The sequence below is a fragment of the Natator depressus genome, chromosome 10, assembly GCF_965152275.1.
Source record: "Natator depressus isolate rNatDep1 chromosome 10, rNatDep2.hap1, whole genome shotgun sequence".
Classification (NCBI taxonomy): Eukaryota; Metazoa; Chordata; order Testudines; family Cheloniidae; genus Natator; species Natator depressus.
The window spans coordinates 43408794-43432067 of record NC_134243.1 but is presented as its reverse complement, the minus strand read 5'-3'; the positions used below and the strand labels follow the sequence as shown (position 1 = coordinate 43432067).

Here is a 23274-nt window from a genome sequence, read left to right as displayed (position 1 = left end):
GCTGGGAGGAGGGAGAGAAACAAAGGGTTTGTGTGTCTGTCTACATTTTGTCTTTGCCGGAGATAGACCAGGAATGAAGCCTTAGAACTTTTAGTAAGTAATCTAGCTAGGTATGTGTTAGATTATGATTTCTTTAAATGGCTGAGAAAAGAATTGTGCTGAATAGAATAACTATTTCTGTCTGTGTATCTTTTTTGTAACTTAAGGTTTTTGCCTGGAGGGGTTCTCTATGTTTTGAATCTAATTACCCTGTAAGGTATTTACCATCCTGATTTTACAGGGGGGATTTCTTGTTTCTAATTACTTCTATTTTTATTAAAAGTCTTCTTGTAAGAAAACTGAATGCTTTTTCATTGTTCTCAGATCCAGGGGTTTGGGTCTGTGGTCACCTATGCAAATTGGTGAGGCTTTTTATCCAACATTTCCCAGGAAAGGGAGGGTGCAAGTGTTGGGAGGATTGTTCATTGTTCTTAAGATCCAAGGGTCTGGATCTGTAGTCACCTCGGCAAATTGGTGAGGCTTTTTACCAAACCTTGTCCAGGAAGTAGGGTGCAAGGTTTTTGGGAAGTATTTTGGGGGGGGAAAGACGTGTCCAAACAGCTCTTCCCCAGTAACCAGTATTTGTTTGGTGGTGGTAGCGGCCAATCCAAGGACAAAAGGGTGGAATATTTTGTACCTTGGGGAAGTTTTGACCTAAGCTGGTAAAGATAAGCTTAGGAGGTTTTTCATGCAGGTCCCCACATCTGTACCCTAGAGTTCAGAGTGGGGGAGGAACCTTGACACATCTCATGGTACATTTTAGACTGACGGCGTTCTTCCCCCCTTTATCCCCAGTACCAAGAGTGGAGGAAACAACTTCAGCAACAGGTACTTAGCACATGTACACAGTCCACAACACCAGTTACAGTGCATGACATCCAAGGACACCTCAAAGCTCACAGCAGGCTGGCTGGGGGACATAAATGGTTTGTGTGTTCAGAGGAGGACAGATGAAACTTTTTAGTGACATCCACACTGGACTTCCAAAGTCAATTAAAGACACAGCAGAATGTATTTTTAGAAGCCCAGGCTGTAAGATGGGAAGCCTTCAGTCAGCCAAATCACAATGCTGGCTCGGGGTGAGAACATCCTGAACATTACACGCAAGACGTTGGTGTGCACAGTCCTAAACCATCCCATTCTTTGCGAAAAACAATCCCACTATGCACACAAAAGGATATGGATAACACTATCCAAGGTGAACATTCAGCTTAGCAGGCTGGGAAGTTGCTCTCTGTACACAACACACACTAGGGAGCTCAAATGATGGTAACTGGAAAAGCCAGCTACAAAGCCATGGCTACACTTTTAGTCCTCGCACTGTCCATGGAAATGAGAGGTCCAATATTAAAGCAAGCAGAGAGGCCAGTTAAAGCACACACTAGCTCCTTATATCAGGGAAAGGGAATGAGGAGGCAGAGGTGCCACTGTATGAAACAAGGTGAGGGGAAAGATGGCAGAGCAGGGAAACTGTTCAACAGAAAATCTCTAAGCATCCTTCAGAGCTATGAATAACGACTAGACTGCTGATCAAGCAGTGCACAGCTCCAGCAGACTGCGTAACTATTCTGATACGATGTAAGCAGAGGCTCTATTATTTCAACTATAACAGTTTGAAAACTGCCAGCTAGTTATGTAAGAGGATTCTCCCTTGCTGTAATTTTTGGGAGGAATTTTCAGAAGTAGATAAGAGACTTTAGAGCAGAAGTCCTTTGGATTTGCAATGAGACCTGTATTCCTAAATCAACTTAGTTTCTTTGGAAAGCCCCACCTAGTGAGCAAGCTCAGTATCTTCAGATCTTCACAGACTCACTCAGTGCACTGTAACTCACATTACAGCTGCTGGCTCATTATATTAACTACAACTTGATCAGCAGCCCAGTATATAAATACGCCCACTTTCAATATTAGAACATTAACTGCCATGTTCTGTTAATTCCTAGGGGATCATAAATGTTACTACAGTATGTTTGCTGTCTTCCATTAGTGTGAGAATTACTGTGCCAATCTTCACACCCCATACACTGAAGATGCTGCAGTTCTGCATGCATGACTCATGTGAACCAGTGGTTTCTTTCCCTACCAGGGCTGGAATTCCAATCCATTGAAAAGGAATTAGGAAAAAAGAGCAACAAAGATACTGTATGTAGAGCTGGGCTATATTTTACCTTTCCTAGTACCAGATGCCTCGGTTTGCCTCATGGGGACAGAGAAATAACAGGTTTCTTCGGACATAAGACACAATGAAGAGACTAATCTCCTCTCAGGTTCCACATGAATATGGGAAATTTTACCATTATGAGAAACACTTTGCATTTCACTCTTTGGATTCATAGAGTTTTAGGCCAGAAGGGATCATTTAGTCTGACCTTCTGTATAACATAAGACATTACATTTCACCCACTTGTCCCTGTATTGAGTCCAGTAACATGTGTTTCGCTAGAGCATCTCTTCCCGAAAGACTCCCTAGTCTTGGTCTGAAGACATCAAATGCTGGAGAATTTAAAACATGCCTTGGTAGTTTGTTCCAATGGTTAATCACTGTTACTGTTAGCAAAAATATGCCTTTTTTCTAATTTGAATTTGTCTGACTTCAGCTTCTGGTCATTGTTTCTTGTTTTGCCTTTCTCTGCTAGATTAAAGAGCCCTTCAATTTCTGGGATTTTCTCCCTGTAAATATAATTATACAATCAAGTCACCTATTGATCTTCTTCTTGATAAACTAAACAGATTTTGTTCTAAGTCTCTTTGTAATGGTTCCTCCCTTTTGCTCCGAAAGCAAAAAACAGACTGTTTTGAACGAGAATGTGGGGAGAGGTTGTTATTTTTCCCTAAGTGATGAACAGGTTTTGAGTTGCCCAAATCTCATTCATGTCAATGCAAATTTACTGCTAGAACTTCAGATGCTGCTTTGTACCACTTAATGATTCCTGAATCTACAGAATCTGGTGCCCCAATCACAACCCCAGCACCTTTCCCTACACGCTGCACTTTCTGCTGCTCCTCATCATGTATTTTAGGGACAGAGTGAGCAGATCCAGATGGGATTTTGCAGACTCTTTTTTATTCTTCCCCTTCTCTTTTGAGTTGGATGTCAGATTGGGGCATTTTGTTGTATCTGTCATTGCTAAGACATGGGAAGTGACAATTCCAATCCTCCCAGCACTGGTGAGGCCTCATCTGGAGTACTGTGTCCAGTTCTGGGGACCACATTTTAGGAAACATATGGACTATTGGAGAGATTCCAGAGAGCTAGAAAAATGGTAAGAGGGTTAGAAAACATGACTGTGAAGAAAGGTTGGGCATGTTTAGTCCACAGAAGAGAAGGCTGAGAGGGGAGATAACAGTCTTCAAATAAGTAAAAGGTTGTTATAATGAGGAGGGTGATCAATTGTTCTCCATGTCTGTCACGGAGTGTGGGGGAGTCCAGGCCCTGCACCCCTCTTCCTGGGATTCACTGAGACTCTCAGCCAGCCAGTAAAACAGAAGGTTTATTGGACAACAGGAACACAGTCCAAAACAGAGCTTGTGGGTACACCCAGGACCCCTCAGTGAAGTCCTTCTGGGGGAGCAGGGAGCTTAGACCCCAGCCCTGGGGTTCCCTGTGTTCCTCCACCCAGCCCCAAACTGAAACTAAACCCACCGAGCAGGTTCCCTGCTGCAGCCTCCATCCACATTCCTGGGCAGAGGTGTCACCTCCCCCTCCCCCTCCTGGCTCAGGTGACAGGCTCTCAGGTCTCCCCTCCCCAGGGCACATTCCCAGGTCAACACTCCCCCCTCCCTGCTGCGTCACATCGTCACACCCCCAGTCCCGTGTCGGAGGCGTCGGTGAACACCACAAAGGGCTTGTCAAAGTCTGGGTTTGCTAGAACTGGGCCACTGACCAGAGTCTCCTTCAGCACCCGGAAAGCCTCCTGGCACTGCTCGGTCCAGACCACCTTGTCTGCTGAGAGGGGAGATAACAGTCTTCAAATAAGTAAAAGGTTGTTATAATGAGGAGGGTGATCAATTGTTCTCCATGTCCACTGAGGCTTGGACAAGAAGTTATTGGCTTAGTCAGCAGCAAGGGAAATTGAGGTAAAATATTAGGAAAAACTTTCCAACTTTAAGAATGGTTAAGCACTGGCACAGGTTAGCTAGGGAGGTTGTGGAATCCCTGAAATTGGGAGTTCTTAAGAACAGTTTCGATAAACATCTGCCACGGATGGTCTAGGTTTACTTGGTTCTGCCTCAGCATGGGGAAATGACCTCTTGAAGTTCCGTCTAGCCCTACACTTCCATGATTCTATGATATTCTCCAGCAGCAGAGCAACCTGCTCTAGGGCTGAGGCCAATGCTGTTCCAAGGTTAGCCTCCAGGAGAGGCTCAACTACCATAGGGTCATGGTCATAGTCCAGGAGAGGCTCAACTACCATCATATCACCTCAATTCTGAAAATAAAGCATCACCACCTGCCACCTGTCCTCATTTGTAAAGGTAGCAACAGTCCCAGTAGTCACCCATGTAGTAGTCATTCCATCCACGCCACAAGGCTTTTTTTTTTTTTTTTAAACAGTGAGGGTGATTAACCATTGAAACAAACTACCGAGGGATGTGGTAAATTCTTCAGCATTTGATGTCTTCAAAACAAGAGCGGGATGCCTTTCTGGAAGAGATGCTCTAGGGTAAAAGTTACTTTAACTATATCATGTACATTAAAATCAAAAGCTAAAAGCTTTGTAGTCAACATAAGTGTGCCTTGGCTTAATGCCTCTGTTATTCACCTGAATCAATCTATCACTTTGCCTTTGCTGAGAAAGGCAAAGGACACAGCCGCTCTTTAATGTGTGTGTGTGTGTTTTAAAGATGGATAGCAGAATACAGGCTCTTACAGACAGACCCTTAATGAGAATGCTGCAGCACTGACACGAACATGAATGAAGGAATTACAGAATACATCGACCAACACAAGAAATTAATGGCAGCATAGCTCAGATTCTGATCTTCTAATCAGTCCCCAAATGCTCAGCACGGCTAAGTATGTAAAAGGGCGTGGCGATACTGTGGCTGTGAGTAAACAGGTGCGTTATCTTTCACATTAAAGTACGGTTTCAAAGACTGCTCTCCTCATCCATCACAACGTGACCATCCCGCCAAGCAAGAGGCAGGCAGTAGCTGCTTCTGATGGGTTACACACTGTAGCAGGAGTGAGAAAAAATAAAAGATCCATCAATTGGATCCATAAATTAAAAGCTGAAGGTTGGAAGTGCCAAGTTCTGAACATCACAGTGCATTTGGCTTCAGGTGTAGGGAGGGGCAAGAGGAAAAGTGGGGCCTCTTTTCCTGCTCAGTTCTCCTAGATTGCTCCTAGCACTGCACTACCCTGCTTTAGCCAGGCTGCATTAGCTGGGGGCAGGCGTCTGAGGGGCATCCATCCACTGTGGTGTGAAATGGTGGCAGAACTGAAGCAGCTGGAACAACTCGGAGGGGTACTGTATATAAACAGACACACATGAGTAAAGGAAGATGTGTGAGGGAGGAAAGAGAAGGAAAAAGAAGGGCTTGGATGAAAACAGAAGGGAGGGAAGAAAAGAACAGAACTAGCAGGTAAAGAGAAAATGAATGGAACGAGGAACACAATAGAAAGGACAAAAATGGCAAAGCTGACTGAAGCAGGGTTAATTAGAGACTCAGGAGAGAACTCTGCAACAAACAGAAGCCTCTGTTGGCTAAGTGATGAGGATTCCCCCTGCTATTTTCATTTGTTAGGGCTGACCCTCCACCCTCTCTGAGAAGGTTTCTGTGATTTGCCAGTTCAAATAACACCTCCAAGGAGCCGCATGCAGGAGCAGTGGCGTGACTGGGAGAGTGCACACAGACAGAGTACAGGAGCAGCCTTTGGAGAAGCAGACCAGTGGATTGCAGTAACCAACTGCAGTTGCTGAGGGCTATTTCATCAACCATTTGGCATCAGTTTCTACTCCTGCTCTAGTGCCTCCTCCAGGAGAGAGGGACCTTAGGGTGCTCCCTACTGAGAGAGAAATGAAAAGTCAGTCACTGGGATGGGTCCTGCAGAGCAATGAATGGGCAGAGTCAAACAACGGTCTGTGGCATGGTGCTTCAATGAGTGAAGGGTTACACACAATGATGGGATGCAGCTGTCATGGAGTGCAATGCAATTAATACATACCGGGATTGAATTGCGGGTTATGCTCATAAATCTAACTGCAATTAGTACAGGTTTCTGGATTAGAGAGGACATGAAAAGGAAAGCAGAAGGTTAGAGTGCACATGCCATTGCCCCCTTAAAAGAACTTCTAGAGTCTTTTAATGTCATGAGTGAGTCAGCTCTCTGCTGCATCAGCAACAATGCAAAGCTGAGCCACAAGCTTTGCAAAATAACTGTTGAAGCGCCTGTTTGGAGCAGATTTAGCATTGGTTGCAGTTCACAAAGCAGGATTCCTTATAGGACATGCCACAGGGGATACTGGGTCTTTATAAATGGAGAGCCTGCTCTTCCTTTCAACGGCACAGATCTGGGTTGACTGTCCTGTGATGAATCAGCCATTCTCTCTCATTCTATAAGCAGAACACAGCACACGAACAGACTGTTGCTTGTTCGACTTACAGCAAAGGGGGACACAGGTCATTTCAATTCCCAGACTTTGCCTCTCATTCATCAACCCAGTTGGGTGTGTGAAAGCTAAATGAGATGGTATTCCAAACTCCAAATTCCAAAGGCAGTGGGAGAAAAGAAGGTGACCCTTTATAGGCAGCTCAGTTCAGTCCTCGCTGCTGAAGCCATTACTAATGAAGTGACTTGCATACAGGGAGTCAAAGCAAGGGCTTGGTTAAGGGCAGCTTCACCCCAGATTCCCCCTGACGTTATGTGGGAGGGAAACAAGTGCAGGGTTTTAACACAGTGGGCAGTATCAGACAGCAGGACACTGTGGGATTAGGGGACTTTAGTGCAGGAGTGAGGAGGTCATAAACAGAGCCAGCAAAGAGTTGACTAACACAGGATAAATTAGTCCAAATTTGCAAAACACATCCCAAAAATGTATGAATGAACCTGTGAAATCCAGAGACCACATTTCTGTGGCACTTTCCTTTAGAACTCGACAGGCACCATTCCCATCTCCTTTGGGCTTTTCTTTGGTATAAATGTGTGGCTAGGGAAATGCAGGGAGCCAAGTGCAGGGTTGAGGTTCAGTCTCTCTCTCGGCCCTGGATATGATGCTTTGGGAGGTGTAAGAGGCTAGGGAGGTTGAAATAGGCAGGAGGAGATTAGTCTGAGTGAAAAGGAGAGGAAAGAATGGGGCTGGCTTGTCAGTACCAAATTATTCTCTGACTTTCAATTTAGTACCATGCACATTCTTCTCAGTTACAACAGACACAGTGAATAAACTATGCAAATACGCAATAGCAGCATGGACACAAGATTTTCCTCCGAATTTTATGTAAAAAAGGAAGTTATGATCAATAACATGGCTGGAGAAACCTGTCCTCCTAAAACAAAAGAAAGGTCTGCTCCATTTTTTCCTGACACAGGAACAGAACCAACTACCAGCTCAACACCTCCCCACCACGAATCTTACCATTGATCTGCGGATCAAAGACAGCCTGCTTTTTGCTTTGTTCTCAGCAAACTCCAGGCTGTTGATGTCCTTGAGACGAGCCCTGTATTTATTCATCTGCTCTATGACAATTAACTCCACACAGCTGCAAAAAGGAAAAAAGGAAGTGGTAAAATGGGAGCATAAAACTCTGGCTGTGTTTGAGCTGGACACGTCACCTAAGTACTAGAGCCCTACAATGCCAGAGAGGGGAAGGGACGTGTGCTCCAATTCTCTAGCTCCGTGGGCTAGAAATGAATGGTGTGGTTGAAATGCCCCAAATAGTGGTAGGCAGGGGAGCTAAACTAGAGGAATAAAGGGAGGGCTCCCCAAGGGCTCCATCAGGGAAACAGGTCCTTCCCCGGAAAGGAAAATACCCACCAAAGTTAGGAAAGCACAGCACGTTCAAATGAAAGGCTGAAAGAATGGCCATTTCTGATATGCTACGCTATCTACCTATATCTATTTGTAGACACACACATTTGTGCTTGTTTGCATCCAAGCTGGACAGGCAGTTGCATGGCAATGACAATGATTAGGTGTCTGGGACAGATATTTTGTTTAATACCATCAGTATCATTTTCTGGAAGAAATCCTTTTAGAGCTGTAATGATACAAGACGCTGTATATGAGTCAAGTTACAAAGAAACTCCTTCTTACAAGGAACCTTTAGAAGAGTGATTCAAAGTAACGTTCACATCTGTTGGCAGAAGAGTTGCTTCTAGGAGAAAGTCATAGATTTGAAGGCCAGGAGGGACCATTATGTTCATGTAGTCTGGTCTCCTGTATAACAATGCCCATACAATTTCATCAAATGATTCCTGCATCAACTATCCATCCTAGGTACTTATCTAACCCCCAGTGCCCTAGTATCTGAGCTTCTCACAATCTAACATCTTTATTCTTAAAACTCCAGTTGAAGTTAAAAATATCCCCGTGGGGCTCCATTACAAACCCTCCCCACCCACTGGATGATGATTCCCTATTTACAATTACTTTGGAGATATCAGTTAACCAATTTTCAATCCTTTTAAAATTTGCTGCACTGAATTTGTATGGTGTTAATTTTTTTTAATCAGGATGACTTGAGGTACTAAATCAAATGCCTGACTGGAATCCAAGTCTACGATGTCAGCGTTGTTACCTGTGTCAACCAAACCTGGCATCCAATCAAAAAACAATATCAAGTATGTTTGACAAGATATATTTTCCATAAAAAAACTGCGTTGACTGGCACTAATTACACTGCCATACTTCAATTCTTTACTGACTACATTCCACATCAGCCTTCCCATGATTTTGCCTGGGACGGATATTGAGCTAACTGGCCTATAGTTACCCAGGTCATCCTGTTAATCCTTTTTAGACACTGGCACATTAGCTTTTTGTACAGTCCTCTGGATTTGTTACTCCAGGATTTGTTAAATATCAACATCAATGGCTCAGAGAGCTCACTGGCCTATTCTTTAAAAGCTCCTGGGTGCAGGTTAGCCAGTCCTGCAGATTTTAAAAGGTTTAACTTTAGTAGCTGCTAGTTACTGATGGAACAGACAGTATTTCATTAAGGCAATTCATTTGCAAACCAATGATGTGTTTGTAGCTGTCATTCTAGCACACATTTAAGTGCATTACTCAGGGATCATTTGACCGTCCTGACATGACCTCATTACAGGATTTACGCTAGAAGTTATGATGCTGTATTCTTACGTGGTTGTTTTACTGATGTCCTGAACGCTCTGCAGTGGGTCTGTTGTGTCAGGACAGCGGAGAATACAGGGAGCAAATACAATGGCCAGGGCATTAGCTGACATTCGATTGGTCTCTTCCTGCAGGGCAATCCTAAACAATAAACAACAAAGCAGCAAGGGTTAAAGGTAACTCCAATTCACCTAGCACTGGCAGGAAATACCAATGTAGAGAAACAGAAAAGAGGACAAAATACAAATTCAGAGTAGAGCAGGGAGAGGAGTGCTGTATATACACATGAGATCTGGAGACCATTGCTAGGAGAAGCTTTTCCACAATATTATATATCTTTGAAGTGAACAGCTTCAATTTGTTATATCTGGTAAGGAACTAGACCAACAGGTAGCTCTATAAGGATGTAAATATTATACCAGACAAGGGCAAAAAGTAAAACAATGGACACCGAGTGAACCATGCAACATGCCATCATGCTCTCTAGGAAGTCTTTTGTTTTGATTTACTTAACCTATTTTCCAAAAAGGAATAGATACGGTGCATGTTTATTACAGTAGCAAGCTGCTCACTTAGCCATCATTAGCTATCCCTTAGGAACAGCACAGATGTGTCTAAATGCATGTACACGGCAGGAATCTTCGCAGATTGTAACACAGTGACTATAGCCTGAACTAGATATTGTCTAAGTTCATGCAAAAGCATATCACACAATCCCTAGAGCCTCAATGTTCAAGCTAAAGGTGCAACATGTGGCAGTACTGTGATCCACTGCAATCTTACTGCATGCCTCAGTGGGTTAGGGCTATGGCATGGAACCATGTGGTTGTAACCTGCTGAGACCTACAGTGGTTGCCTTCCCATCAAGTCTGCAACATTTGTAGCTATTATGAAAGGGAACTTGTATATAAAAAGACGAACATTATTGTCATTAAGCTGTCAATGAGAGCATTGTCTGAAGAAGGAACTCTTGGGTCCAGAGTGTTAAAGCCATTTCAGAATTTAAAGCACTCCCTTGTGAAGTTTCACTCCCCTTTTTTTCCTACAAAAGTACTTGGATCACATAGGCCCATGTTCAGGTACTCTTACTCATGTAGAACAGTACCTTGCTCCAGTGGAACTACTCATGGAGTAAGGTGGTACTCATGGGGAGTAAGTGTATCAGAATCAGGCCTCTAGTGAGGAAGGAGAAGAGGAAGACTGGCTGCAGTATGATGATCCCATGCTGAGGTCTGCCATTACCTCACAAGGTGAAAGATGAGGCGTTCCAGGGTACTGAGGTGGGTGCGAGAAAGCTGATCAATGACAGAGTACACGCCTCGGATGGTCTCCTTTCTCTCCTGCAGGCCTGGAGAGAGCACACACAGTTACACACACTACAGGTAACTTCCTCTTTTAGTGTCTTCTGCCATCTTCACTTGTGACGGCAGTGCGAATGGCCCAGTATAGGGGAGCTGTGCAGGAAGCCAGCGCACAGAGACATGGATGACAACTCCCTCCTCTCCCTGCCTATACAAGCAACCCCCCTAGCACAGGTAGAAATAGCAATGTAGATGGTAAGGCACTGCTTAGGTGAGTAAAGACATGCCTGAAGGCTGTGGGGATATACCCTACAGACACTGCTTAATTTGTAACGAAAGAGGTGCTGGGGCTCAAGGATTTTTTTTTTTTTTAAACTTTCACGTGGCAAGCCCAGAGGTGCCAGGGCTGTGAACTGCAAAGGCTTTGACTACTATAACAGTGTAAGGGATTAGTTGGTGTCACAGTGCTGTCTGTGGCTACATGGCAAAGTGAAAAGCAGGCTGTGTCCACACTGCAGTGCATACCTACACGTCAGTGAAAGGGTCTGGCAGGGCGAGGCAGCAAAGAAAGTCTTCAACAGCAGAGAGCTGCTGAAGCAGACGTGCTGGAGCTCAGCCCTGGCAAGCCTTGGCACAAATTAAGCATTGTCTACACGGCTCTATAAATGCTGAAGTCGTTCTTCCCAGCTACACTGCTATTTTTAGCAGTGTCATCACCCACTGATGAAGTTTTTCCCTGCTGCAGGGAAAGACCCCGGCAGTGGGAAAAGACTCTAAGAGGGAGGCAGGTGGGAGAGGCTCCAGCACTGTGTTGCCAGTAACAACATAAAAGATGACATATCACCCAAATGACTTTTTGGACTCAAACACTCAGTACAATTGGCACTTGTACAATTGTACATGCACACAATCTACTTGCTTGCTGCTTGTCATGACAATGGTGATGATAAAACGAAAGTAAAAAAAGACTGCTTGCTCTGGGCAAGCAGAAACTGGGTTTGGTACCTGAAGCTAACTGATTCTTCCCCGTCTTGGGTTTTGTGTGTGATTGTATAGGATTTGTATGGACCTTCCTTACCCATAGCTCGCAGAAATTCCTCGTAGAGTTCGAAGGTCATGAGGGGATTCGGCAAATCTCTCAGCCACTGTTTGAACACACTGGCAATGACATGAATGTTGTAGTCATCTAGATTCACATTGTCGATATCTGTTCATCGAGGCAAGTGAGTGGGGGGAGTGGAAAAGGAAAAAGAAAATGATCAGTTTTGATCCAGTAAACAAGCCAGTATTTTCATGTCAGTACTAGCACTGGCTATTACCTAACCACTGTTATTGGACCAACTTCTGTGGGCGAGAGAGGTCCTGAGGAAGAACTCCATGTAGCTCAAAAGCTTGTCTCTCACCAACAGAAGTCAGTCCAATAAAAGCTATTACCCTACTCGCCGTCTCTCTATTATTGTGGGTGTGGTCAGATGTTTGGCTGCGTGTGTGTTCCCTCTGTGTGCTGCTCCAGCCCTGCGCAGACAGCTGGCATGGCAGACCTCGAGCGAACCACCCAATGACCACAAGATCTGTTAAGGTACGAAGGCACCCAGCCAGGTTTATTGTCGACGAAGCACGGTACTAGTATCCCGCACGAATACATGTATACCCATAACAATGGACCAGCTCAGTGAACAGCAGGACTTTCCGTTCCTCCCTAGGCTAGATAAAGACATTGTCTCTGAGATACATTTTTATACACATATACAAATAAGTTACGTATTGCTCTTCTGATAGTTGATACCCTCTGATGTCACCACCCATCACCTTGTACATTTCTATCCATCACATTGTCACCCTGACCATATATTTAGGCAGGGTCAGTGTGTTCCTGTTATCTTTGGGGAATGTGTTTGTACCATTCTTGGTATGGGGTGTTCTGGCACACACCCTTCTGGAACGTGTTTGTATGTTTTCTGCTTAGCACTTAGGAATGTGTGTTTCTGCAATATTAGCCCTGGTCTTGCCGGATTCTGTGAGCAGGGCCTGCCTCTAGCTCACAGCCTGATTTTGCTTTATATCAGCAAAGTTTTGACCGCTACTTTAGCCTAGGCCTCAGGCCTCATGCCAGGCCTCTGATACAAGGGCTTACGTCTCAGGCTCTCTTCCTACTACAGTGGGCACAGCTACAACAACGCTGCATAGTCCTAACTACTGTCATACGAAAACCAGGTATTAATACTGTAACCACCACAGATCACACAGTGCACAACAGCACAGCCTTGGCACCTGGTTTTTAATATGACCATGTTAAAACCCTTGTCGTGAAAGGAGCCAATTTTCCAGGGATGAAAGTCTTTAGACAGAGTTTGTAAAGCACTTTGGAAGTCTAGGTGATGTTGATAAATATGAAGTCTGGCTAATGTAGATTTTTCCTGCAATTTCTTTTTATGATTTTTTTTGCACATTTGTGCACAAGAGGAGGAATAAAACAAGAAAGAATTAAACAGTTCCACAAGACGGGAGGACTCTAACACAGCGCAGACTTTTGGTGAAGGCTGGTATTCGAGAAAAGTCTGTACTTCCATGGTACCAAAAGCCAGAGTCTGTGGTGGGGGAAGGGATGACATGAATTCCCTTTTCACAGAGGCTCTCAGCTGCCCCTTTAGCTCCCCTTCTGAGACTCTCTCTTTTTCGTCTTACCTGTGTCAAGACCCTGTCGGAGCTCCTTTATCTTATTGGTTGAGCCTGACTTCCTGTAAATGCCCTCGGTGTACAACCCATGCATTTCAATGTAGTTTATGAGCTTCTCCACCACCAGTGGCACCGCTCGCTCCTCATTGGTCAGTCGGGAGAGCTCAACCCCAAACTGCCGTGACGAAAGCTCGGGATCATACTGATGTGGAGAAAGAGATTAATGTCTCAATTCCTTTTCAAAGGTCTCAATGCAATGCTGCTCATAGCGCGGTAAACATAGGGATGTCTTGGGACTGATCCTTGCAATGTATGCAATGCAATTTGACTGCCGTTCAAGATGCAGTTCACATTTTTAAACAAAGTTAACTGAATTATTTGCAAATTAATCTAGTAAATCTAACTGAGCGCAAGGGAAGAGGGAAAGGCCTGTATACTGCCCCTCAAATCCAATCTTTCCCACGGGCTGTCTTGGTCATTGTAGCTATCCCTGCGTTCACTCTGCTGTGTCTGCAGCACTGCACACTGCTACAAAGACCAGCAAACGTTCATAGTTAAGGCTTGCAATGGGGCTGTGCTCAGAAAAATGGCTCTGTAAAATGGCTCATTGGTACTCTCCTTGTGCCTTCAGAGTCATTGTTTGTTTCATTTACTGACATTTTTACTGTGCCTGTAGAACCAACATAGCTATGCAACAGTGAGCTATATTCTAGTCTGCTTCATGCCTCACTGAGAAAATTGCCTGGTGATGATACATGAAGGAGAACACATTTGGGCTTGATTCTGAGATCCCTAGATGAACTTACCGTGCTGACAGTTAAAAAAAAAAAATGGTTTTGAGCAAGTGTGACATAGAAGCCATTGAGAGAGAAAGAGAATCAGTAAAAGACCCTGACGTTCTCTGTTTTTACAGAGTCACTTTCCTGACTAGAACTGCACTTTAGAGACTCAACATTCAGCAAACAATTAGATCACATTCAACCTGAACGTGAGATTCTGGTTGGATAAAGTCAAAAGATTGAGAGAAACTTTTCAAGCAATAATGCACTTAGGAGGCTTTGAACATATGGACTGTATGTTCAAACACAGCATGGGTAGTGATCCAACCAGAACAATGAATGAGAAAGTAGGTGCGTGGCTTGGGTTAGACCTCGGACCAGTGCCACTCTTCCATGTCTGCTTCTTCTCATTCACTGTTACCACGGCACAAATGAAAACAACAAGAGGGGAATGCCCAGGGGAGGTTTCTACACTGGATAGACCTCCATGCAAGAACACACCAGGAAGAAATGGTGAAAGCAACTGGTTTTGATCGTGTGTGTAAAATTCACAAGCTATCGTACTATCATCTCTTAATCTTTTAGTGCCAGGACTGGGCTGTTCCTATAGCTAACATCAAGTACTATAACAAAAACTCTAACTTTTGCTGTTATTGTGTTAAAAGAAACAAAGAACTGCCAACATTAGCATAAAATGCATTAGTGCAAACTACAAGGACCATCAAAGCAAATATACTGCTAAGATAAGCTTGATGCTCTATTAGTTCCATCATAAGCCTAAATGAAGGTACTGCATAAAGTTAAAAAACAACTAGGAAATCTGCTGTTACCTTTTGGATAAAGGGCACCTTCTCAAAATATATCAAATGCACACTTCCCTGAGAATGGCACCAACTTTCTCAGCTGATGCACTGTGAAAATTTAACCCTTAGCATCCTGAATCCATCCAGCATAAACAAATTAACAAATGCAAATGATCTAACTATTTCCAATCAGTACCTTGGACTGGTATTTATTTTTCAGACTCCAAATTTTCCTGGGCATTAGCAAACAAGATTTTTAAAGATGAACTTGGCGAACACATTAATGTCACTTCACGAGAGTTCAGGAAATGAATTCACATCAAGCAGTTATTTTATTTTAGCAGAGTTTTCTTGGACTGAATTCTTTCATTTCCTGTTTGCTACATTTCTGGCTGTGTGCCATGCAGTAGGCCTGGTTTGGTGAACCAACAGCATTAGGATAAACTTTTTGTTTTCCTGGGCAGAAGGGGAGGGAGGTCCCATGTAGCAAAGATATCAATTCTCCTCCATATTAGCATAACACACACAGGTTCAGGTCTGAGATCATAAGGATACAAAATGCTTAAACATGTAAAGTAACTCCATTCTCTTGGAAACACCAGAGAGATGCATTTATCGCTGTAAGAGTATCACGGGCTGCTATTTGTATATCATCATGGATCCTGCTCCCTCAGTTACTCTGCAGAGACTCAGTACATGCACTGTCGGGGTAGGGAGCGGGGGATGGCTGAAAAATGATGTTAAAGTAAATACATTCAAATGTTCTTCCAAGCTTTAACAAAGAATATCTCTAGTTACACACAGGGAAAAGTTGAACTAGGTTGCCCTCTGGGACTTACACCTTGGAAGCTGATAAAACTTTGCACATGCTATACTCCTCATACATTACCAAGAGCCATACCAGCTACTTACTGAGTGCAATAAACACAGGAGAAAATGAAAAGATAATAGTTTAATGGTTCATTGGCATCTCTAATAACCTGCTGAATTTATTCCCTGTTGTCTATACATCCTGACTGCCTGGTAAATAACAGCTAAGAGAACATGCAAGGTTTTATTAAGTGGGTACTATGGGGACTTCACTGGGTGCTGGAGTATCTAGGATAATACAAGTTAATTGTTATAAAAATGTAACAAGATGTAAAATGGAAAAGAAAAACCACCACCACAGATCAGAAAATACAAGTGATACTAGATACCCTTGGCCTCGACTAGGTACCTGGTACAATATATACCATGCCATGTGCCATAAATTACATCTACTCATTTCTCTACTCTGAAATCCCATAAATGCTGTAAAATGAGGAAGGCCCCTCCTGCTGGCAAGAATATTTAAGGCCTCGGAGCAGATCAGTGGAGTGGCAGGTGGTACAAAAAACCATTCAGCTCTGCACCCTCCTCGAGGAGCGAGCTCACCTCTGCAGTTGGCACACATGCACAGGACTGCAACCCAGTTTCCAGCTAGTATAATTCCACTATTGTACCTGTAAACACCTCCTTAAAATCACTAATTAAAGCTATGTTCACAGGAGAGAAAAGATATTTAAATGAATGAATGGATTGACAAAATCTTACCTTTTTGGAGCACTTGGTTGTGGTTTTAAGACAGCACTTCTTGTGACAAGCATACTTACATACTGTAACGATGAGAAAAAATTATACTTAGCACTTTACAGTCTTCTCCTGGCGTGTTCGTGTGATAATCAGACTCCAGACACCCCAAGGGGAAAATAGACGGTTTAACCCAGCAAAAAGAATCAGTTAAACCAAGTGATTGCATACTGTTATTCTACTGTAAGAGTGCATCACGTAAGGTCGTTTAAGAAAGCTTGTCATACACTGAACAGTCATTCTGAGCTATGGGTACAGGTTATGGTTATGAAGGAGGGGTGTATATACAAAACTGTAACTGTACTTCAGCTTCACCTCACAGCAGGGCGGTGAAGCAATCAGGCAGAGAGGAGCTACTTCCCCAGTCCCATGAGACTGGCTTCAAGCACGTAGACATTGTCCAGCCCAGGAAAAAACAATGGGGAACCATCAAAGCAAATGGGAACAACTTGAAACTGAAAGGAAAACCCCATTCTACAGAAAGGAAGAAAGTAGGGAGTTTTGCCTAATTCGAATATCTCTGGTAACTGAAAAACCAAACTGCAAATCCTTTTCAAATGGAAGGGGTTTGAGCTGAAGATCATTCAGAATTTGGGGGATAGTTGTCTCAAGGCAGAAGGTTGTCCACAAACACAGGATCCCTCCTATAGCCGGAAAACTATTTTAAAGCAATAGGTACCTCTTATTTGAAAAGGGATTTTATCGGATATGAAAATGTACAGCCTGAGGTTGCATCTTTCCATTTATTTTCCATGTAACTTGTATAGGTTTGCTTTCCCCTTACAATTTCATCGTTGAATCTGGGGGTTTTCTATTTCATAGACTTTTTGTTTATTTTTATCCCAAGGAACTCTCTGATGTGCAAACTGCGTGGAGTGTGCGTGCCAAACAGAGCTGTTAACTGGGGTGCTGATTTCACACCTTTGGGAGTGATGAACCAGAGGGGAATAGTTCAGGTATCTGGGAATTAAGACTTTGGGAAAGACATATTTTGGACTGAAGGTCTGCTTGTTGGTGTCACCCTACAAAGTGGAATTAGGCTGGTGAGAGCCAAGGTGAGACCTTATGTTTGTGGGCAGGCTACTTCTGTCAGGGAATTGAGCCATTGCTGCACAGCACAAAGGCTCCCAAAGATACAGGGCAAGTGGTGATAGAACCCCTTCCTGGACTGGGTGGACTCAAAATGTCACAGTTAGTAAAGCCACAATACAAGTTAATTAGCTAATGTTTGTGCAGAGATTTGGTGTTGTGCACATTTTACAGCCTTCTGCTTGACATTTTAGACCTGATTTTTACAGCTAGATGCCAGCAATACACATAAAATGCATTCACAAATGGCCACTTCTGCACTCAATATACCACTTGGGCCCCGAAATACGTTATTTGCATTCACAGCCCTAATAAATGAAAATCAAAGCCTTTATTTTTAAAATGTACGACAGTTAACATTTTTTGGCACAATTCCCAGGTTTGGAGGATTGGTTCAGAAGAGATTCCACAAGTTTAGATTCTTCTCTGAAGCCTCTCTGAACTATTAGATTTGGATCTGCTTGACTGGGTTGGAAATATCATTTGATTTCTGTTCTCCCTGTATCCAATTTTGTACTAAAATAACACGAAAACAGTACTTCAGCCCTTCCTCTCCCATCAAAAAGCCACTCTCGATTTTCAGAGCTGTCAACTTTTTCTCATGCCCACAGAAGTCCAATTGACTCCTATTTAAGTACTCTAAACTGAATTAATTGCTGTCAGGCACATCAGGGCATCAAAAATTCTGCAGACTGAAAAGGACCACGTATCCCACGTGCCAAGACTATGTAACTGTAGCTCAGTATTTCTGCCTGATAATATTTTTCTTACTCCTTTCACTGTGTTTACAAAGATCGAATTAACGGCTACAGGAGTAGCTTCAAGAGCCAGCAGTGGATTTGCAGTTTTGTGTGAGAGGCCCAGACACAATTCCCACAGCTGGTGTCTCCCTTTTGCACTGTGTGCTGTACAGTGACCTTACTGGCCGATTTCGGGAGCACCCTAGATGGGTTCTCTGTTCTCATGGCCTCAGGATGTCATGGGAAGGAAGAGGGAAATATACTGGGGATCCTTAGGAGCACAATAGGCATCACCAGGAAATGAACACAAGACAAGCTGAACAGTCCAGGCTTACATTTACAAACAGAAGCCCTGTCCATTATCCAGATCAAGGAGGAGCAGTACTCGCAGTATGTGGGGATGCTGTACTGGGTTGCCTTAAAGATGTGACCATTATGCTCTTCCACCTAGGACAAAATACAAGATTGAAAATTCAGTGGCTCACGTGACACGGAGCTGGATGCACAACCTGCTGCAGAATGGGTGAATTAACTGTCAATACTTGGAGCCTCTGGACAGCCACATCTTCTTTGTTTGGAATGAATAAGGGACAGACCACCTTTGCCACAGAATCTCCCAAAATAGATGTGTGTTTCTGTCTGAGCTAGTGTATTATTTGCATTTTCTTTTCTGAAGCAATTTACTTGTAGATCTTTCACAACTAGCAGCCTAGGTCTGTGCCTGCATAAAATCAAACCGATATACAAATTGGTGTATATCGAGCTACAGAGATATAATGCACAAGGGAATATTTCCCTTGAGTTCTGGTGACATGTCAAGCTGTGAGAATGAAACTCCAATGATTTAAGTGTATTACCAGAGCACCAATATGGAAAGATCTCCTTGTTCCTTGCTCTTTTTACTTTGATGAGCCTAATCTTCAAACATTAGCAACCTGAATGGACATCAGAAAACTGTATTTGGACTCTGAAATCAGCATTCAAATTCCTAAACAACTGACTGCCAATCTGAACATCTGCAGCTGGGATACAGATCTCTCATACATTTACCCACTTCTGTAATTTGGGCTCTTTTAGTTACTAAACTGCAGATCTGTTTCTTGTCCAGCAGATGGCAGAGCATCTTTAAGGCAGATGACTCCATTTCTAAATCCAATAAAAACATCATATTCCTTTGACCTGATGTCACAGGAACAGAATGCAACTTTCTGAATTTTACACTATGGACATCTAGGCAAACACAAGCCTCTGCTGCATACTACAAACTGATACATTCCATTATTTGTTATAAGGCTAAGATTTTGTCATGCATATTTTTAGTAAAAGTCAGGGACAGGTCATGGACAATAATGAAAAAGTCACAGAAGCCTGTGACCTGTCCCTGACTTTTACTAAAAATATCCATGACAAAATGGGGAGCCTGCGCAGCTGCAGGCAGGCTGGGAGCTTCAGGGGCCCCCACCACTCCTGGGGGCTCAGAGTTCCAGGGTCCCCCTCCGTTGGCGGCTGCAAGGGTTCCCCCTGCTGCCCGCAGTGGTGGGGAGCGGCAGGGTGCCCCACTGCTGCCTGCAGCAGCTGGGAATGGTGAGGGTCCCCCTGCCACCCACAGTGGCCAGGAGCTGCAGTGGGGAGTGGGAAGGTGGGGGTCTACCTGACATCCTGGAGCTGCAGGGATACCCTGCAGCTTCCAGGCTCCACAGGCAGCAGGGGACCTTGTAGCTCCAGCCGGTGCTGGCTGAAGTCACAGAGGTCTTTGGAAGTTATGAATTCCATGACTTCCATGACTAAATTATATTGTCCCTGCTACCAGCCAATGAAATTGGAATTAGGTTGAAATAAAAAAAGCAAAGCCAAAAAACAGAGAGAGAGAGAGAAAAGCAAAACTAGTTCATCTCATTAGTTTTCCTAACACATTGTCAAATCTCTCTTCCATTGAGATTTGTTCTTAGTAAGTTACAATGCTCAAATGTAGGCACAGAGATTGCTATCAGCATGATTCCTTTCTGACCATGCAGACTTTAATTCTTTAACACTGAGACACAGAGATTTCAACTTACCACATCTGCTTCTTTTTTTCTTCTCTTTTTTCTCTCTGTTTTTGGCACCTAAGGTGTATTTAAAAGAGATTTAAAGATAATAATTAAATCAAAGAGTAATAGTTCAAGTTAAAGTCTGCTGAATTCTCTCAAATTTATCTTCCTTCCTTCTCTTCTTATTCTTCATCCTCAAATCCATATTCAGTCCCAGCCATCTTGGATAAAACAACAATGCAGAACATGAGTGGCTGCATAGCACCATCAATCCTGACCTGCAACAACCCCTGCAATTCCAGGCCCGAGAATCCCCCTCCACAGCTCTGCCAGTTCACTTCAATCCAGACCTGCAGCAAGCCTGGACAGTCCACTTCCTTGGCCACTCATACAGTTCTGCCAGTGCACTCTCTGACTTGCAGGAAGGCATTATGGGAAACATTTCAAAAGCGTGTCAGTGACTTAGAAGCCAAAATCCCATTTTCAAAAGTCAGTTGGGTGATTTTGAAAATTCAACCCTAACTGCATATCTGCCAACTGCCCTGCTTCAGCTGAGAGCCCCAGGCTTTGAAAAACTGCCCTACAGAGCTCACATCCTGTCCAAGGATTGTGGCCCACAAGAAACTTGTCCTGAGGACTGTGGATGAGCTGCAGCATGGGAGCCAGAGGAGAGGGTTGGCTCTCCTCTCCAGAACAACAACTGGTGACCCCCACCAGCCTGGCCTAAGAGCCTTTAGTGGTTTTAATTGCAGGGTGGAAGGAGCAGGGAGCGAGGAATCTGTGTGTGTGAATGGCAGCATGGATGTGAGAGTAGGGTGTGCACTGTGGTAGGTTCCGGCTGCTCTGTGACCATCAGCTGGTTGCCATACTGATCTGCAACCTGGAGACTCTCACCTCCCCATTCCATCCCCTGCAGAGGCTCTTCAGTGGCAGCCGGAGCTGAGAGGGAGCTGGGCAGGTGGTCACTGGGGGAGGGGCAGAGAGGCAGAATGAAGGAACACATTTATTTTTAAGGCATGATTGCGCCCAGAAGTGGGAGGCACTAGAAGGCTCTTGGTGAGGTCTGGTAAACTCTATACTACGTTCCTCTGCCTTTTCTCACCCTTAGATGATGAAAATAATCTCAAATCCACCAGAAAGTGCACATGGCCCTCTACTACCCCCACACTTCCAGATGGGCAGAATAACTGTCCCATTTTTCAGAGGTTGCCAGCTGAACAACTGGAGGTGCAAAGCATTACAATTATTTTTATTGGAGGCCTGCAGCCTGCCTTATCCCCAAGGCTTCACAGCAACGTGGCTGCCCACTTTGGCAGTCTACAGCATCATCCCAGAGATGCGGTGTGTGAAGCGGCACAGCACCATTTCAATAAGCAAAGAGAAGGAGGCACCTTTGCAGCAGTGTAATCCAGAGGTTTGTATTCGGTCATGTATTCATCAAGGAATACTTTAAAGGTGTTGACCCAGACTTTGACGGGCGATTCACTCCAATCCCTCTGCTCTTGCCTCATGGTCTTCTCCAGAATCTGCTCGAACAGGGCATATAGGTCTTTATACCGGATGCTCTTCCCATCATCCATCTTATAAAGAAACAAGAGGATCAGAAAAAGGACTTTAATAGGACAGATTTCCATATCTTCAGAGAGCTGTTCCAGCCCTGACTGGCACTCTTGGGCCTTTAATGTGGGTAAGTACAAGAGTGTGATGAAAAAGCTAGTTTGTCCATTGTTATTTCATAGAACACACTATAGAGTACAATGGCTTGTTGGTGGATTGAACAGCAAAAGAGAGATCAACTGAGCAGGCTACCAGCTACACGAAGTGCTGAATCGCATGAAAGTGCAAGAGAATTTTTGTTAGTTTTGGGAAGTAACAAGCCTTATCTTGTAACGTACAACGTAGATCTATACAGACACTCAAAGGGCAAAGAGTTCCAAGTTTGTAGAAGTTCTATCACTGGAATTTTAACATGTTTCCAGTATTTTGGGTAGCTGTAACAGTTTACTACCTTCCATTTAATCGCACACATTCTAACCTACAATGTAGCTTGAGCTTCTCAGCAGCATATGATTGAGGTTTGGAGCAGTACAAGACTCACTGTAGGTTAGAATACTACCTACACTACTGTGATAGGGGTTACATGCTGCTGAAGGAAGGGTTTATCAGGGAGCCATTACACCAGATTTACAATTTTACAGAATCAAGAGCATTTGAGCAGATTGTACAAACATCTCACTTTCAAGGCACCCAGACACAGCACACAGCTTACCACGAGAGGAGCATGTGTATTTCACTGAATAAACTTTTTAAATCCATAAAGTTTCTGCCCTCCTTTGAGTCTCCTCCACTATTTTATGGTGCATTTAAGATGCTATAGTTTGGTTTTGTTGTGGGAAGCTTTCCTTCATTCTTCCTTGGTGTGAAGTTTTCTATGTGCTACTCTTCTAAACTTGTACTTGACATGACAGCACCTTTACTTACTGCCAAAGCTGATGAGTAAAAGCTGAAGATGTTTTGCCGGAATTCTTTTAATGCTTTCTTAAACACCACATCCACAAGTGTGTCCTTCTTACTGTCTTCATTATCCAGATCATTCATCTGGGAATGACAGAAAGAATTACAACATTCCATTTTATGCACCAGCACCACTTATTAAGGAGAAACTGCCCTCTTATAAGCAGATTACATCGTTCGATATTGAAAGGTTATGAGAATACACTTTGATTTTTGCATTTAGACATTATTTCCTTGCCAGCCAGTTAGCCAATCAGTTCCATGACTTCCTGGAGACCTTTCATTTTGTTCTGATGGTGTGGAACTAAAATAGCCAATTGGCTGATAAGTTGATTTCCTTTGGAGACCAAAGAGGAGTGTTTTCTCTTTCTCCCAGTATTAAAAAATGTATTGATTAAG

At 43.7% G+C, this 23274-nt stretch overlaps 1 protein-coding gene across 13 annotated transcripts in view; it reads right to left on the bottom strand.

Moving 5' to 3' along the window:
- MYO9A (myosin IXA) overlaps window positions 1-23274 on the bottom strand; it is a 465931-nt gene that overhangs the window by 14957 nt on the left and 427700 nt on the right. For 11 of the 13 annotated variants that reach the window (XM_074965918.1, XM_074965921.1, XM_074965919.1 and 8 more), the window contains 11 exons: window positions 22843-22959; window positions 21753-21941; window positions 20389-20436; window positions 18667-18778; window positions 16467-16528; window positions 13319-13511; window positions 11712-11840; window positions 10575-10680; window positions 9342-9473; window positions 7617-7740; window positions 6209-6262 (listed from right to left, as the gene is read on the bottom strand). In XM_074965918.1, the coding sequence (XP_074822019.1) occupies window positions 6209-6262; window positions 7617-7740; window positions 9342-9473; window positions 10575-10680; window positions 11712-11840; window positions 13319-13511; window positions 16467-16528; window positions 18667-18778; window positions 20389-20436; window positions 21753-21941; window positions 22843-22959 (1266 nt within the window). The remainder of the gene's footprint in view (window positions 1-6208; window positions 6263-7616; window positions 7741-9341; window positions 9474-10574; window positions 10681-11711; window positions 11841-13318; window positions 13512-16466; window positions 16529-18666; window positions 18779-20388; window positions 20437-21752; window positions 21942-22842; window positions 22960-23274) is intronic. The other 2 variants (XM_074965922.1, XM_074965926.1) reach the window with 1 other exon arrangement.